General features: G+C 35.3%; 1 protein-coding gene across 6 annotated transcripts in view; it reads left to right on the top strand.

Moving 5' to 3' along the window:
- pex5la (peroxisomal biogenesis factor 5-like a) overlaps positions 1–13954 on the top strand; it is a 93709-nt gene that overhangs the window by 31898 nt on the left and 47857 nt on the right. For 4 of the 6 annotated variants that reach the window (XM_051897356.1, XM_051897358.1, XM_051897355.1 and 1 more), the window contains one exon: positions 11900–12004. The exons of the other annotated variants lie outside the window; for them this stretch is intronic. In XM_051897356.1, the coding sequence (XP_051753316.1) occupies positions 11900–12004 (105 nt within the window). The remainder of the gene's footprint in view (positions 1–11899; positions 12005–13954) is intronic. 6 annotated transcript variants of the gene reach the window in all.

The following is a 13954-nucleotide window of genomic DNA, read 5'->3' as shown; positions in this document are numbered from 1 at the left end:
GAGAATTATCAGGATTGTCAGGTCTGTTCAGGAAATTGTATGTAATTTACACCGTCAAGAGCAAAAAAAGAACATCCAAAAGCCTATGAGAGTTCAGTACCATAAGCCTCAGCTTTATCCTTATGAACAGCCAGATCATTCTGGCCACTCCCTAATCCTATAGCTTCACACCTTTGCGATCCAGCAAAAAACTGGTCTCATGGGACATAGTTTATGGGAAATGTTTTGACCTCGGGTCGCACACATGCTGCCAGCTTTCCTATCCAAAAGTGCTCTTTTCCTTAGAGACCAAAGAAGACTCGTGCTAAGACAATCCCAGTGACACACCACAAAGAAGTAGCTTCCCAAAAGCCAGAGGAGAAAGTTAGGACACCCATTAATTGGAGACCTTAAGACTCGAGCTGGCTAAATAATGGCGATAATGGGCTTTGACGCTACAGAACAAGGGATTTGGAAACAACAGACTGTGCAGGGCATTCACAAAGTCCCAAAACACATTCTGAAGGGTTCTGATCACCAAAAACTGGTCATGCATAGGGTGTCGGCTCATTACCAGCTCTCCGCCCAGTCATTATATTCTCATTAAACAGTCAACAACAAATCATAAGGAGATGATCAGGTCACCCTGCAGAAAAAAAGTGGACAGGAAGTGCGCAGCTTTCATAGCTATATTCATTGTTTCTTTAAAGGGTCAATTACAGGTTTTCTGTAATGTATATTCTCAGTTACCACCAGCTCAGAGACACAATCAGTACCTTTTATCTGAATATTTGCACTGTTACTGAATTTAATGTCCTTGTGGTTTTGTATAACATATACAAACATGCATCCCCACCTCAGGAAAGAGGTAATGCAATGAAATGCAATCTCCCTTTACCTTTCTCTCTTTCTCGCCGTGCCACCATTTTTGCATGCTGAGGCATGAACCAATTATTTCACATAAATAGATTGGTTTCCATCCGCACGTTGTTTATCATTCTGGGTTGGTAAATTTGTTTGTGTCACCATAATTATTCCTCCATGTAATATTTTCAATGCTCTCATTTCATTTTTTGATAAGATGGCACAGCTGCTCTACAGCTATCAACAAGGGTAATTAAAAAAAAAGTAGTCTTATATCTCCATACACAGATCAAAACACAGCAATGAAACTCTTAAATTACTTCATATTCACATCACCCTGCAATTACTCTAAAATACTACAGCCTTAATGAGTCTCAAGGGCATCAGTGACGTTACTGAAAGTTACGCAGAGCCTCCTCTACAATGATGTCAAAAACTGACCCATGTACGGGAGGATGGGGTAAGATATGAGATATGAGTTCAGAATGATAATGCATAATATTTTTGCTATGGAAAATAAATGGAAACATTTGGAAATGCTGTTATCTGATGTTTGCAAAATGTATAAAATTTATTTGATATAAAATGCATTTTTGAAGTACCAATGTAAAATAGTCTGTCTTATTTAAATATACATTTTATCAATTTATTTTACTCAGAATTATCATTAAAAAAACAAAAACACAGTCATTTTTAAAAAACATTAATTAAAAGGCATATTTTATAACAATGAATTTATCTCAGAATAGCAACAATGCTATATATTCAGATTGAGTTATTCTACTAATTCATTATAGCTTTTGATGAATGATAAAGATTAATTGAATAATTAATAGTGCTGTCAATTGATTAAAAAAGTATTCAAATTAATCACACATTTTTATGTAATTACTCATGATTAATAACACCAAACATCAAAGTTTTTCATATATTTTTATATTGTAATACTTTCACATTGAATCTCCAAAATAATGTAGAAACAACATAAAGATGGTATATTTTAATTATTTGTTTAATGGCATCTTTTTTTACAATGAATGAAGGCCAGTAACACTGATACCAATACTGATCCTGATGTCTCTATTAAATGGATTTTTTTTCTCAATATTAGCCATAAATTATAGCCATTCAACATTACAGTATAACAGAAAGGCATCATTTTTAACATTTAATAGGCTTTAAAAAATATAACAACTTTACATTTAAGTGAACTTAAAACAATCTTCACATAAACCCACTGTAATAAATGTCACATTTAGCTGTGCCTTTAATATATAAGGACTCAATGCTAAGGGTTTTTTTTTTTACATGCCCTGCTAAAATGCTAATTGCTAAAAGGTAGACATCCGCTTCACAGACAGCGCGCCAGTACAATGCATTCATCTAATTTTTTATTGATCATTTTTAAATAATCAAGCTTTTTTCCTGGAATTATTAAATAAAAAGTCCAATTTCTGAGTAGGTTATTTTATACCAAGGGTCTGACATTACTTTTCCACTAAAAACATATTTTCAATGTCCAATCTAAATGTATGAATCCTCCATCATCAAATATAGGAACTTTTGATATTTAATGTGATAGGCTATTTACAAAATCTGTGTTATCTAGTGACAAAAACATCACCAAGATGGAATAAATCTTGCAAATGTTGATCTTCAGAATCAAAATTAAGAGTATAGCCTTTCAGTAAATGTGTTGAAATGAGATTTAGTGGCCAAGAAGACAATTGCTCCATCTCACCAACAGTCCCATTCATTAATAGTAGCCTACAAAAAGTCTAAGTTGCTGATTTGGTTTCATATAAGGCAATGGAAAGGTAAGGCAAAAAAGAAGAACTCTACTTCCAGTTAACAACTTTAATTGGCTGGCATGTATTCTTCTTAACTCTGCATTCAGATGCTGAAGGTGCTTTTGTGCACCTGAAAGTGCTCTGCAGGGGCTCTCTGAGTTTAGCATTAGCATTTAACGTGTCGCAGAAGAACAAAGGAAAAAGAGGAAAAAAGCTTTTACACAAAACCTGACCTTTAAATGGTTCTTCCTTGGTTTTGTGAGTGGCAATGGTGTCTGCGCTTCAGCGGCGAGCAGCTCATTATCAAGATTACTTGTGCTATACAATAAAACTTAGTCCAAAGAGACTCATGGAATAGACAATGATTCTACATAACAAGGGTTCGGTGAGTCAGATACAAGAGGATGGCTTTAGGCAGCAAAGCCTGTTGAAAGAACTATTTACCGGTCACAACGAGCCTCGCACAAGGACAGATGCCCGATGATTGCAGGGAACTTTCTTTTCCTCTAGCAAAGAAACTCAATGTGAATTGGAATGTCTGATGGTCAGATCTTGGACATTGCATATCAAATGAATGTTTGTTTTATTTTGAATATATCTGTTCAAATCTGAAAGGTATTTCTATCCACTCAATCTAGTCCCAACCTTTTTAACTGTATATACACAGACAGCCCCATCAGTAAGGATAAAATACCTCTTTTTATTGATACTAAACCACAAATGTGTTTCTTTTAACTCATATGATCTAATTTAGTATTGCCATTTCTCATTTAGCTTTTATAAAAGTATTGAATAATTGCAATCATTTAGTTAATTTATAATTAGTGAAAACTAGATTAACAAAATCACTTTCTCTCAAAGTGAAGCAGTCAAAGAGTATTAAAACAGTCTTTATGACTGAGTCATTAAGTCATTCATTCAACTGAATTGTTCAAAAACGGTAATTCATTTAGGAATTATACAAGTGACTCCCTGTGTCAGAATATGCCTACTTCCCTATAAAAGGTGAAAAACAGTATGTGAAATTTCTGAATTAATAGTATTCATAAAACAGTAGACGAAAAGTAGCCCTACATGGATAACTTCTGCCAAGATTCTGAGTTGCATCAGATGGACACTTTACTATCCCATGAGGCCACAGGATAGGAGTAAATGGCAGTGAAGCGACCAGCTGACACCATAAGCCAATGACAATACACATTCATATAAAACATTTTTTAACAAAATAAGTTCCTCATCAAATGTTGTATCTACTCAGACAGTATGCGGGTTTTGGACACAGCTAATGTGAGAGTCACTGAATCATTCACTCAACCGATTGGTTCAGAAACACTGTTTCAATCAGGAACAAAACACCACTTTTGCTGCTGCAACTTTGTGTCTAACATAAAAGTTACTTATTAACATCTTGTTCTAAATGAACAAAATCCCTGATACTTTTTTACCACCATCTTTGAAACTTGCTAGTATACTTTCCAGGTGTGTTAATCTATATCTCTGCATAACTATCTCTATACGTGAGCCCTCCTTCTGAATAAAGTTGGTCAGAAATTTTTCCAGATTAGCAGAACAATGTATTCCATCTCTGCTTAGTCACTGAAATGCTCTAATTAGATCAGCAGACCAAAGTGCTCTCAGCACAGGGAGAAAATTAAAATCATTAAATGAGCGGGAGTCTGCTGCATATTTAGGGCACAATTCTATGTGCTGCATGACGTACTGCTGCAGCTGCAAACTGGCATAAATGACCACACTGAAGAATTGTTTATATTTATAAAACGGGACATGCAATCTCTCACAGCACTTCACTTTAATACCCTTTGTTAGAGAACCAGCTGTGACTGTAGACCACTGTGGATTGGCAAGTTGAGGTCAGCTGTTTGTATTAGGACCCAGTGGGTAATATAAAGCATGAGAAGCACCTCTGAGAGTGTCAAGGCAGTAGTAGCTGTTTTAGGAGATTGGAACCTCTGCTGATACATCAGTCATAAACATTTAAAGGTGGCAAGCAGGCGTGACGTCTACTATGAATCACATCCAGGAACTTTGAGCTGCCCTGTGGAGAAGCATCTTTAGAATACTTTTCCTCAGTGGTGGTGTGGTCAAGCAGGGCGATGACTCTATATTTCCTATCTAATAGGGATCTTGAAATTTTTACATACTATTCAGTATGTTTTTAATGTCCCTACCCTAGATATAACTCACAATGTTTAAAGATGGAAATCATATTTGGAAATCATAATTAAGTGAACAAATAGGTTTTTAATTAATTTAATTTATTCTTATTATATTTACTACTTTAATTTATTTTTATTGTATATTTTTATTGTATATTGTATATATTTTTATTGTATATTGTAATTATGATTTTTAATTTATTTTCTTTCTTTTTTTAAACTAAATGTTTTTGGAAAATATTGTTTTAAATGGAAATAATTTCTTAGAGTTTTGTGGTACATATTGGTTTGTTTCTAAAACATTGCATCATTTGACATTTCAAAATATCACAATTAAATAATTTAACATGGCAAATATCACAAATAAATTAAGTTGAACCTTCTTGAGCCAAGGAATCAGAGGGAAAAAAATTGTTTCTAGCCCTTAAGGTTCAAAAGTTATTAGCATAAATTTGAGTGCAAATTTTGACAGTTGGTGGCGCTAGAGGGTTTGAGTTAGAGACTCCAAAATCGCTGTGGTTAATGTTCAGACTGTCCACTATATGTGTGCCAAATTTCACAACTTCCCCACAAGCGGATGTATGGGCTGCCATAGACTCACGAATGGAAGGAGGGGGAGAAGGAGAAGAAGAAGAACAACAAGAACAAGAATAAGAACAAGAAGAAGAAGAAGAAGAAGAACAAGAAGGCAATTAAGTGGCCAAGCACCACAGAGGCAGAATGAGGAGCTAAAAATCAAGGCAAGGAGCATCAGACCAAATGCAAAAATGAGACATTTGAAAGACATTTGGAGATGATTTTAAGCAAAATCATTGAACGCCCATAAATACAATCACTTGTAATTACGTGTAATGTGCTCTATAAATAAACTTTGATTTGATTTTAATTTTATTTGAACTTCTTTTGACCAATACTTTTTTTACTTTTGACCAATATGTGGTGGTGGCGCTGACACCAAATTGATCTGGTGTGATCAGTGTTGAGTAAATATTACACATAACGTGTGGTGTCAATATGTCAAAACTTTCCAGAGATATACCTTCAGATGCAGTTTGGCATTATGCCATCAAATTCATTGATGTGGTATACAAAAATGACTTTGTCTAACAACACTAAATCCATAATTTTCAAAATTCAAAAGTTATTAGCATAAACATAAGTGACATTTTGGACAGTTGGTGGTGCTACAGTGATTGAGTTAGAGCAGGGGTTCCCAAACACATTCCTGGAGCCTCCCCAACACTGCATGTTTTCCATGTCTCCTTAATCAAACACACCTGATTCAGATCATCAGCTCATTAGTCAAGACTCCAAGACCTGAAATGGGTGTGTCAGACAAAGGAGACATGCAAAATGTACAGTGCTGGGGAGGCTCCAGGAATGTGTTTGGGAACCCCTGAGTTCAAGAATCCAAAATTTCTGTGGTTAAAGGTTAATGTTCAGACTGTCCTCTATCTGTGTGCCAAATTTCATAACTTTCCAGCATTTTAAAGAGTGGTTGGGACAGGAATGTGTCTGGGTTGCTGGTTATATCAGAATTGTACAATAATAAATGCATAAAAAAATAACATTACAATCTCCAGAAATCAATTTCAATAGTTTAATTTATTGACAGAACTTATGTTTAATGTGATAGTGATCTTCTATAATACAGTATCTTGTTAGTTTCATGAGTATTTACACTCTAAAAAATGTTGGCTCAAAAAAAAAAAAAAAAAAAAAAATTAACGCAAAATTTGCATATTTTTTTTGAGTTATGACAACTTTGAGTGAATTTATGTTCAACCAACAAGCTACAGTACATTGAGTTAGAGGAACTTAATAATTTGCAGCGTAAACAAATTTTTAAGTTGATTAAGCTACTCAAAAAATTAAGACGCTCCAACTACCAGAGTTGTAGCCCTGGAAACAATTAATCTTATCTAATTCAGTTCAAATCATAGCACATGCTAACATAACTTATTTAACATGTATGTTTAATGAACAAGTACAATATTAGGGTGAATTCAGGTTGATTAGGATACTTTTTCCAAGTCATCTCAATGGCAAAAAGTGTGGCATTAAGTCAATGTAGTGTTTACCCTCATTTATCTCTTCAGCATAATGGTAACCACAAAAACTTCAACATTACAGAAGCTCTTTTAAATGTCAAACATAACAGCATTAAGCACTAACAGGTCTTTCCCTTTACTAAAAACAAATAAATTAACACTTAAAAACATTTATTCTCCTTATCCAGTCCTATGCAAAACATGCTGGGAACTAGAAATCCACTGCCTAATTTCTGAAGTTATCAAGACACTTTCATTAAGTTACTACAACCTAATTTTAAAAAATGCCAATTAGCTAACAGAATTTTGAGTTTAAATTACAGACGATATTAAGTTGATGTAATGATCAATGTTATTATGTCAACAGAACTCTACAAAATAATGTTTGCAACTTAAAAGGTTTAATTAAAACAATAAATTAGAATTTTTAACTTGCAACCATGCATTTATTTAAGTTGTGGTAACAGGTCCCCTGAATTACTTTTTAGCGTGTACATTAGTGAATAAATACGCAGACCACATTAATTATATGTCTTAATGGACTGGTGGTAGAATTTTTCTTAAGCATGCTAGAGGTTCTGGGTTCTAATCTGCCCACGAATAGTTTATTTTCTCATTAAAGATGTTCATCAGTGATTGCATATCAAGAGCAGGGACACGTTTGTGTGCATTTTGCTTTGTGATTTCACCGGAAAGAATAGAGAGTCTCCACAACAGCCTTAAGCGATAGATTAAAGCACTCGTTTGTGTGAAGACTGCGCACGAGCACCAAGAGAACGCTGCTGCCTTCCGCCACTGATAACAGCATCAATGAGCACGCAGCATGATTTCAAAAACAACACATTCCAGCACCAGAACGCCTGTTATTTAACACAAACGAATGAATTGCTAATCAACTGGAGATGTTTCTTTTGTATTAGGTACATTCGTGGTGTGGTGTTGTGGTGTGGGCAATATCAATGCTGGCAAAAAGTGGTGGGGACATGTCCCACCCGTCCCACTCGCAAATTTCGCCTATGGCTGCCATAGACTTCCAGAGCAGAAGAAGAAGACAACTAATGATTACAATAGGTGCCTATGCTTGGCCTCTAATAAGAACACTAATGGATATGCCTAAGCACATTCGGTGCTTGGCCCCTAATAATTATATTGAGTTCACTGGTATTCAAAAGGTTTAAGCTTTAACTTGACTTTATTGGTAGTGGAGTCCCTGTTAGGACATTTCCCAACATATGTCTCTTCATTTCACGGCCACAGTTTATTTTTGTTAAAGGCCCTTCTTAACTGTCCCTCTTGTACAGACATACAATATTAGAGGCAGCGCTGTGTTTTGTTCACACATAATGGCTATTGGTCCTGAGTCCAGTGGGCTGTCAAGACTATTTAATATGAATGTTCTCTTTGAAGCTGCAGGCAGATCCAGCAAATGGACCAAGCCCTGCCAGGAGCTGTACTAGGGATGCATCAAACAACCATGCATTATCCACACTACTGTTACATAATCCAAAGACTATGCAGAGTGCAAACACCAGTTCTGGAGCAGTTCACCGGGTTGTGCACTATTCAGTTTTGACATGAGAATGCATTTTAAATTCAGTTCCTGTATTTTAAGAAGAATTTATATTTATGTTTGTAATTTATTTTATTTTTGACCATAATGGAAGAACACTTATTTTCTCAGAATGCTCTAAACCCCTAAATCTTTAAAATGGCGCCAGACAACGTTAAGCAGCTTACAACATGGAAACATAATTTTTTTTGTCACAGAACTTCTGTTGGACTAATGAAATTCCTCCTGCTGTGCAACTGTGTTGTATTGTAGTCCCATAAATTCCTTTTTAAATTAATTTCAACTTGAGTTTTGCCCAACCCCATGTCACACACCACAAACAGATTACTGCTATCTTCCTAATTACTGCTAATTAGGTGAAATATATCAAATCCATGCATTGTGCCTCCAAGATAATTTGGATACATGATGATTTGCAAATGAATGCAAATTTTGTGACATATAATTTGAAAATGTGACAGATTGTACATGCAGGAGATGTTAATTTACACATTTGCATAAAAAAAGAATGCTACTGTTAAATCAACTGAGTGTAATTAATTATTTGAGATATCACCCTTTTGAGGAAGTGATATAATGTGGCAGTATAAGATGCATTTTTACTCATCAAGGAAACCATTAGTTCAACACCACTGATACCAGCTGATACCAGGCACTGGCTGTGGTAATAGCAGCATTACACTCACTACTAGTTTATTTTCACAACTCATTTCCACACCTGTCTCATAAATAATGAGTTCAACACCTGTAGAGTAAACTTTCCCTTTTTGCCAGCTGGACTTACTGTAGTATAGTGCAGAATTTAGTTTTAGTTCATTCAAATTCAGTTTACTTGTGTCAATTAATTTTTTTTCTAGCATACACAATATGGCAAATTGTCTTCTTTTATTTAGCAAGCATACAAATTGATCAAAAGTTTCAGTAAAGACATTATAATTATTTCTATTTCAAATAAATACTGTTCTTTTGAACATTGTATTCATTAAAGAATCCTCAAAATGTATCACCGTTTCCACAAAAATATTAAGCTGCACTGTTTTCAACACTGATAATATTAAGGAATGTCTAATCAGCATATTTAGAATTTCTAAAGGATCATGTGACACTGAAGACTGGAGTAATGGCTACTGCAAATTCAGCTTTGCCACCACAGGAATACATAACATTTTAAAATATATTAAAACAGACAACCATTATTTTAAATTGTAACAGTATTTCACTGCTTTTACTATATTTTTGGTAAAAATCAAATGTAGCGTTAGTTCTGGCAGGTCACTTCAGTCAAGCTCGCGTCAGCTGACTCCCAGGTGACTCACGTCTACCTATAGGAATACGCGCCTATCACAGCATTCATATAAGCTCCTTCAGTATTATCAGCAGCTATCACATTTCTCAGGAGCTAATTACCCTCCTCCATCCCTAGCTCCTCCTCTCGTCCAGTCAAGATTTGGCCTTCGGATTTCCCTTTGAATCAGACTAATTTCTCTAATTATGTGTACATTAAATCATTGAACATTAATGATATCTGCGCATTTATGTTGGTTCTGTTCTGCTTAACCTAAGGGCTATCGCTGCTCTCCCTGCTCTTATCCATGCTAGGCTGCATGAATGCGCAGAGAGTTCTTGCCCAGAACAGAACCATATCGCCAATCCAAAGTCTATGCAATTATCAATAATATTTGACGATACTGGTCCTGACAGAACATAAGGTGAACATATGAGGTTTGATTGTTTATCCTCACAGCCAAAAATATAGGGCAGATTTTCTAATACAGTGATATCTCAAATAAATTCACAATCAAATTTCCATTATATTATATTTAGTTCATTTATTCATGTTTTGTATCTGGAGGCCCTGAGACCCCAGACATAAGTAATGTAATTTGGAGGACAGTTGACGTGTGTTATTAATATAAAATGTTGTCCATAATCAATTCTCATAACAATAAGAAAAGTATTTTAGTATCTGTCTGATGTGAAATGTTACATTTTTTTTTTTTTTTTGAGCTATTAAAATGGCCTTGGGGTCTCTTAGACCACAAACAGAACATGAGGGTCTAATCATAGGACAACAGGACAAAGATGACAAAGAGAAATCATGAAGCAGAGAAGACTCCTCACTTTGTAAGGACTTCTTACATTTTTAATTAAAAAACACTTACACTTTATATCAGTCAACTAAGGCATAGAAGTTTGTCTGCAGAAAGTGTTTTTCGTCTCCTTTAATAGCATGAAGTTCTCTAGAGAGATGTCTCTCAGGTCACGTACACACAATGGCGCTAGACCACTAAGACACAATCACAGGGTAGAGTGAATGAATTGAGCACTTCTCGTTTTAAGAATGACGACAGTGTGATTCAGAGAGAGAGAGATTACTTTTCTTATCTCTAATGGCAGAGCCATGCTAGATTAGACTGTCAGGGAATACATTTTATCGAAAAAAGATGGCTGGAAAGTTTTAAGGTATAAATTGCATGGGTTTTTTTTTTTTTTTTTTTTTTTAATAGAACGAGATTTTGCAAAGATGCGGTATTTCATCTTTATGCAATCTAATGCTGACGTCACCACAACAAACAAGAATTTGAAATGTAGAGGTGGAAGGAGTTTTATTTGAGACTGACTGTTCAAACTAGTTGCTAGATGGCCAGATCAGATTTTTATTGCACAGTGATGCATAAGACTTTAGGAATGGATGTTTCACCATTGTTTTTAAGAGGATAGTCCATATTTGCGATTCAAATCTGAATGTAAAGCAATATTGAATTTCAAAGAAATTCTGTATTTTTTATTTGGAGTTTAATTTGTAATTTTTACTTAGAAAAGCACACTTTGCCAAGACAAACTTTGAATGTTTGAAGCATTGTAAGCCTGACGGATGGACAAGATGATAGATAGATAGATAGATAGACAGACAGATAGATAAGCCATGTTACAGTATGTATTTGTATATTTGAGAGTTTAACAAGTGTAAATCCACTGCATTTACTCAGTGCAAGTTAAGCCAAGCTGAACAAAGCTGTCCGATTCAATTTAACCCATTATGTAACTTGGCCTTGGAGCAATAGGATGCCACCTTCCCTAGGGGAGTCTGTGGTTGAATCCTCAAATGACTGACTGTTCAGACTGGCCATACGTCTCTGTCTCTGTAGCTGAGATAAAAGCAGTTGACGACAGCCACCCACCCTATCACTTGCATGACTTCGGTGGCCTCTTTGTGATATAGCGCTTCATCACGCAAAGTAAAACCGAGGGGGACGTGAGAAAGAGCATACTGTCACTCCATACAGCTGTTTTCATGTGTGGCTTTAGGCAGTGTTTCATTTTGCTGTGTGTTGTTGACGCTCAGTGTGATCATATTAATCTTATAGCATATAAATCTTTTAGCCTTAAGCACCGTAGGACGAATATTACTTGGAATATCTAAATATTCTGTCCTGACACAAGTCATTGTTGATTTCACTGTTGTAGGGGAAAGACTCTAGGGCTGCAGATAAGACCGTTGCCATGGTCCTGAAGGAGATACCCAATAAGGCGTCCTCAGAAGGCAAGCCCCTCCTCACGGTGACAAACAAGGTGGGCAGAACTACTGCAGCTACCGCAAGAGTGAAACAGCACCTCCGTTCTCGCTGCATGATGATGATAACCAGCGGCAAGGCTTTGACCATCACATGTCTAACCTCTACATTTTAGCCTAAAAAAAAAATCTGTGTGTCTCTGCCATCATAAATGCCTAACCGACAACACAACAGCAAACACACGCTTTTTTATTTTTCATTCAGAGCAGCTCTGTGGGGTATAAAATTGAGCTTTTCACATCAGGCAAGGCTTGTCACTGGCAATAGAAATGATAATTTCAGATGGACACATGGGACACACATGGATTTAAATCGTAGCCTTACAGTATATTTAGTGATGGTCAAGGATTTTACACCACAACCACAATATAGATCACATATTTAAGCTCTAAATATAGAGAAACACATCACCAAATGCTTCTAATCTGATGTGTACCCTAATAAGCAGTTCAATTTGATATATTTAACATTATTTTACAAATATTTTATATAGCGACGCACAATATATCAGTTCTATATCAGTTATCAGACTATATTTTAATTGTGCATACTCATATTTCCACCTATATTTACATTTAGATTACCATTGCCGTCATCTAACGCTTAATAAATTACTAACGTTGCAAATCCCAAAATGAATATACATTTTTCATATTGTACTTTATCATGTCTAAATTCACTTCACTTAACAATCATTTTAAATTATTTTAGTTTTTAGTGCTTTAATTTATTACACAAAATAGGCACATAAAAGGCAATTTATACCAGAATTGTAATAGTGTTGCGTCATTTCTTTTACATGCAACGAACTACATGATATGATAGCAAACCCAAATTTATTTGTTGCTGGAACCTTTCTGACAATAATACATTTCCTTGCTCTTTAGTGGTTGATATTAGGCTAGTGTCATAGCTTTATAGCTCATCTTGTTGTTGCTTGTGTGGTCTGTGGCTCATTCTGTGTTTAAATCTTTTTAGTTGTGTATGTGTAACTGTCGTCTGTATAGTACAAGTCTGTGTTGTATTGATGCCAGACGGATTCTGAACTATTCGATAATAATTGCATTACACCAAGCTTTTGTAGCACTTAACTGGCATCCACTCTTGCTTCACTAGTCACTAAATGACTAATAATTCAAATATGCCTTTGCAAAGCATGTAGTGGTTAGTTTTGTAATCAGTCAAGAATCAATAGACCAGTGACCTGAAGCCAACTGCACTCCTGTGCTTTGTCCATAATAGCATGAAGGTTAGTTCATTTTTTCAAATCAGGTGAGATCGAACATGGTATGTGAAGCACAGCATCATTCCTCTGTGTAAAGTCTTGTCAATACTGATGCCAGTGTTATCAGATCAATACTGACCTATTTAACACAATGTGGAACCTGTAGTAACTTCAGTCTTGTAAAACAACTAATGGTCCGAATGAGAAGTTGATTTCATCGGCAAAGTTTATTTGGGTGTCGTTCGGTTATATTTATAGATACTAGGATATTTATAAAAAAGCCTAAATAACGTTCTGTTGAGAAATTATCACTTCTTATTCTCTGTGTCCCTAAACAATTTAATACTGTGGATATTTAAACACCTGCCGTCACTTAAGAAAATTGCACAATTTATCTGAAGAGAAAGATTTATAATTAGCCAGGAACACTGTGTGAATGACAGAGGAAGCAGGTTTTTTTTTTTTTTTTACTTAATTGAAAACACTTCGTCATTGCGAGAACCAGGCGTCATTATTTATACTTTTGAATGTTTTTCGATGTTTGATCAAATGAGCAACTATGCTTGTGTTGCATAAACACTTTCTGTTCAAATATCATATTAATTATACAGTTAATTATACAGGCCTCAATCATAATTTATAGCTCGAGATTAAATAATATAGGTTTTTAACATGGTATTACTTTTACTGCCAAATACCTCTGAAAATCATTCCTCATACATG

This window comes from Ctenopharyngodon idella, chromosome 6 (assembly GCF_019924925.1).
Source record: "Ctenopharyngodon idella isolate HZGC_01 chromosome 6, HZGC01, whole genome shotgun sequence".
Classification (NCBI taxonomy): Eukaryota; Metazoa; Chordata; class Actinopteri; order Cypriniformes; family Xenocyprididae; genus Ctenopharyngodon; species Ctenopharyngodon idella.
Note: the sequence above shows the minus strand (reverse complement) of the source record. Positions and strands in the feature narration are given on the sequence as shown.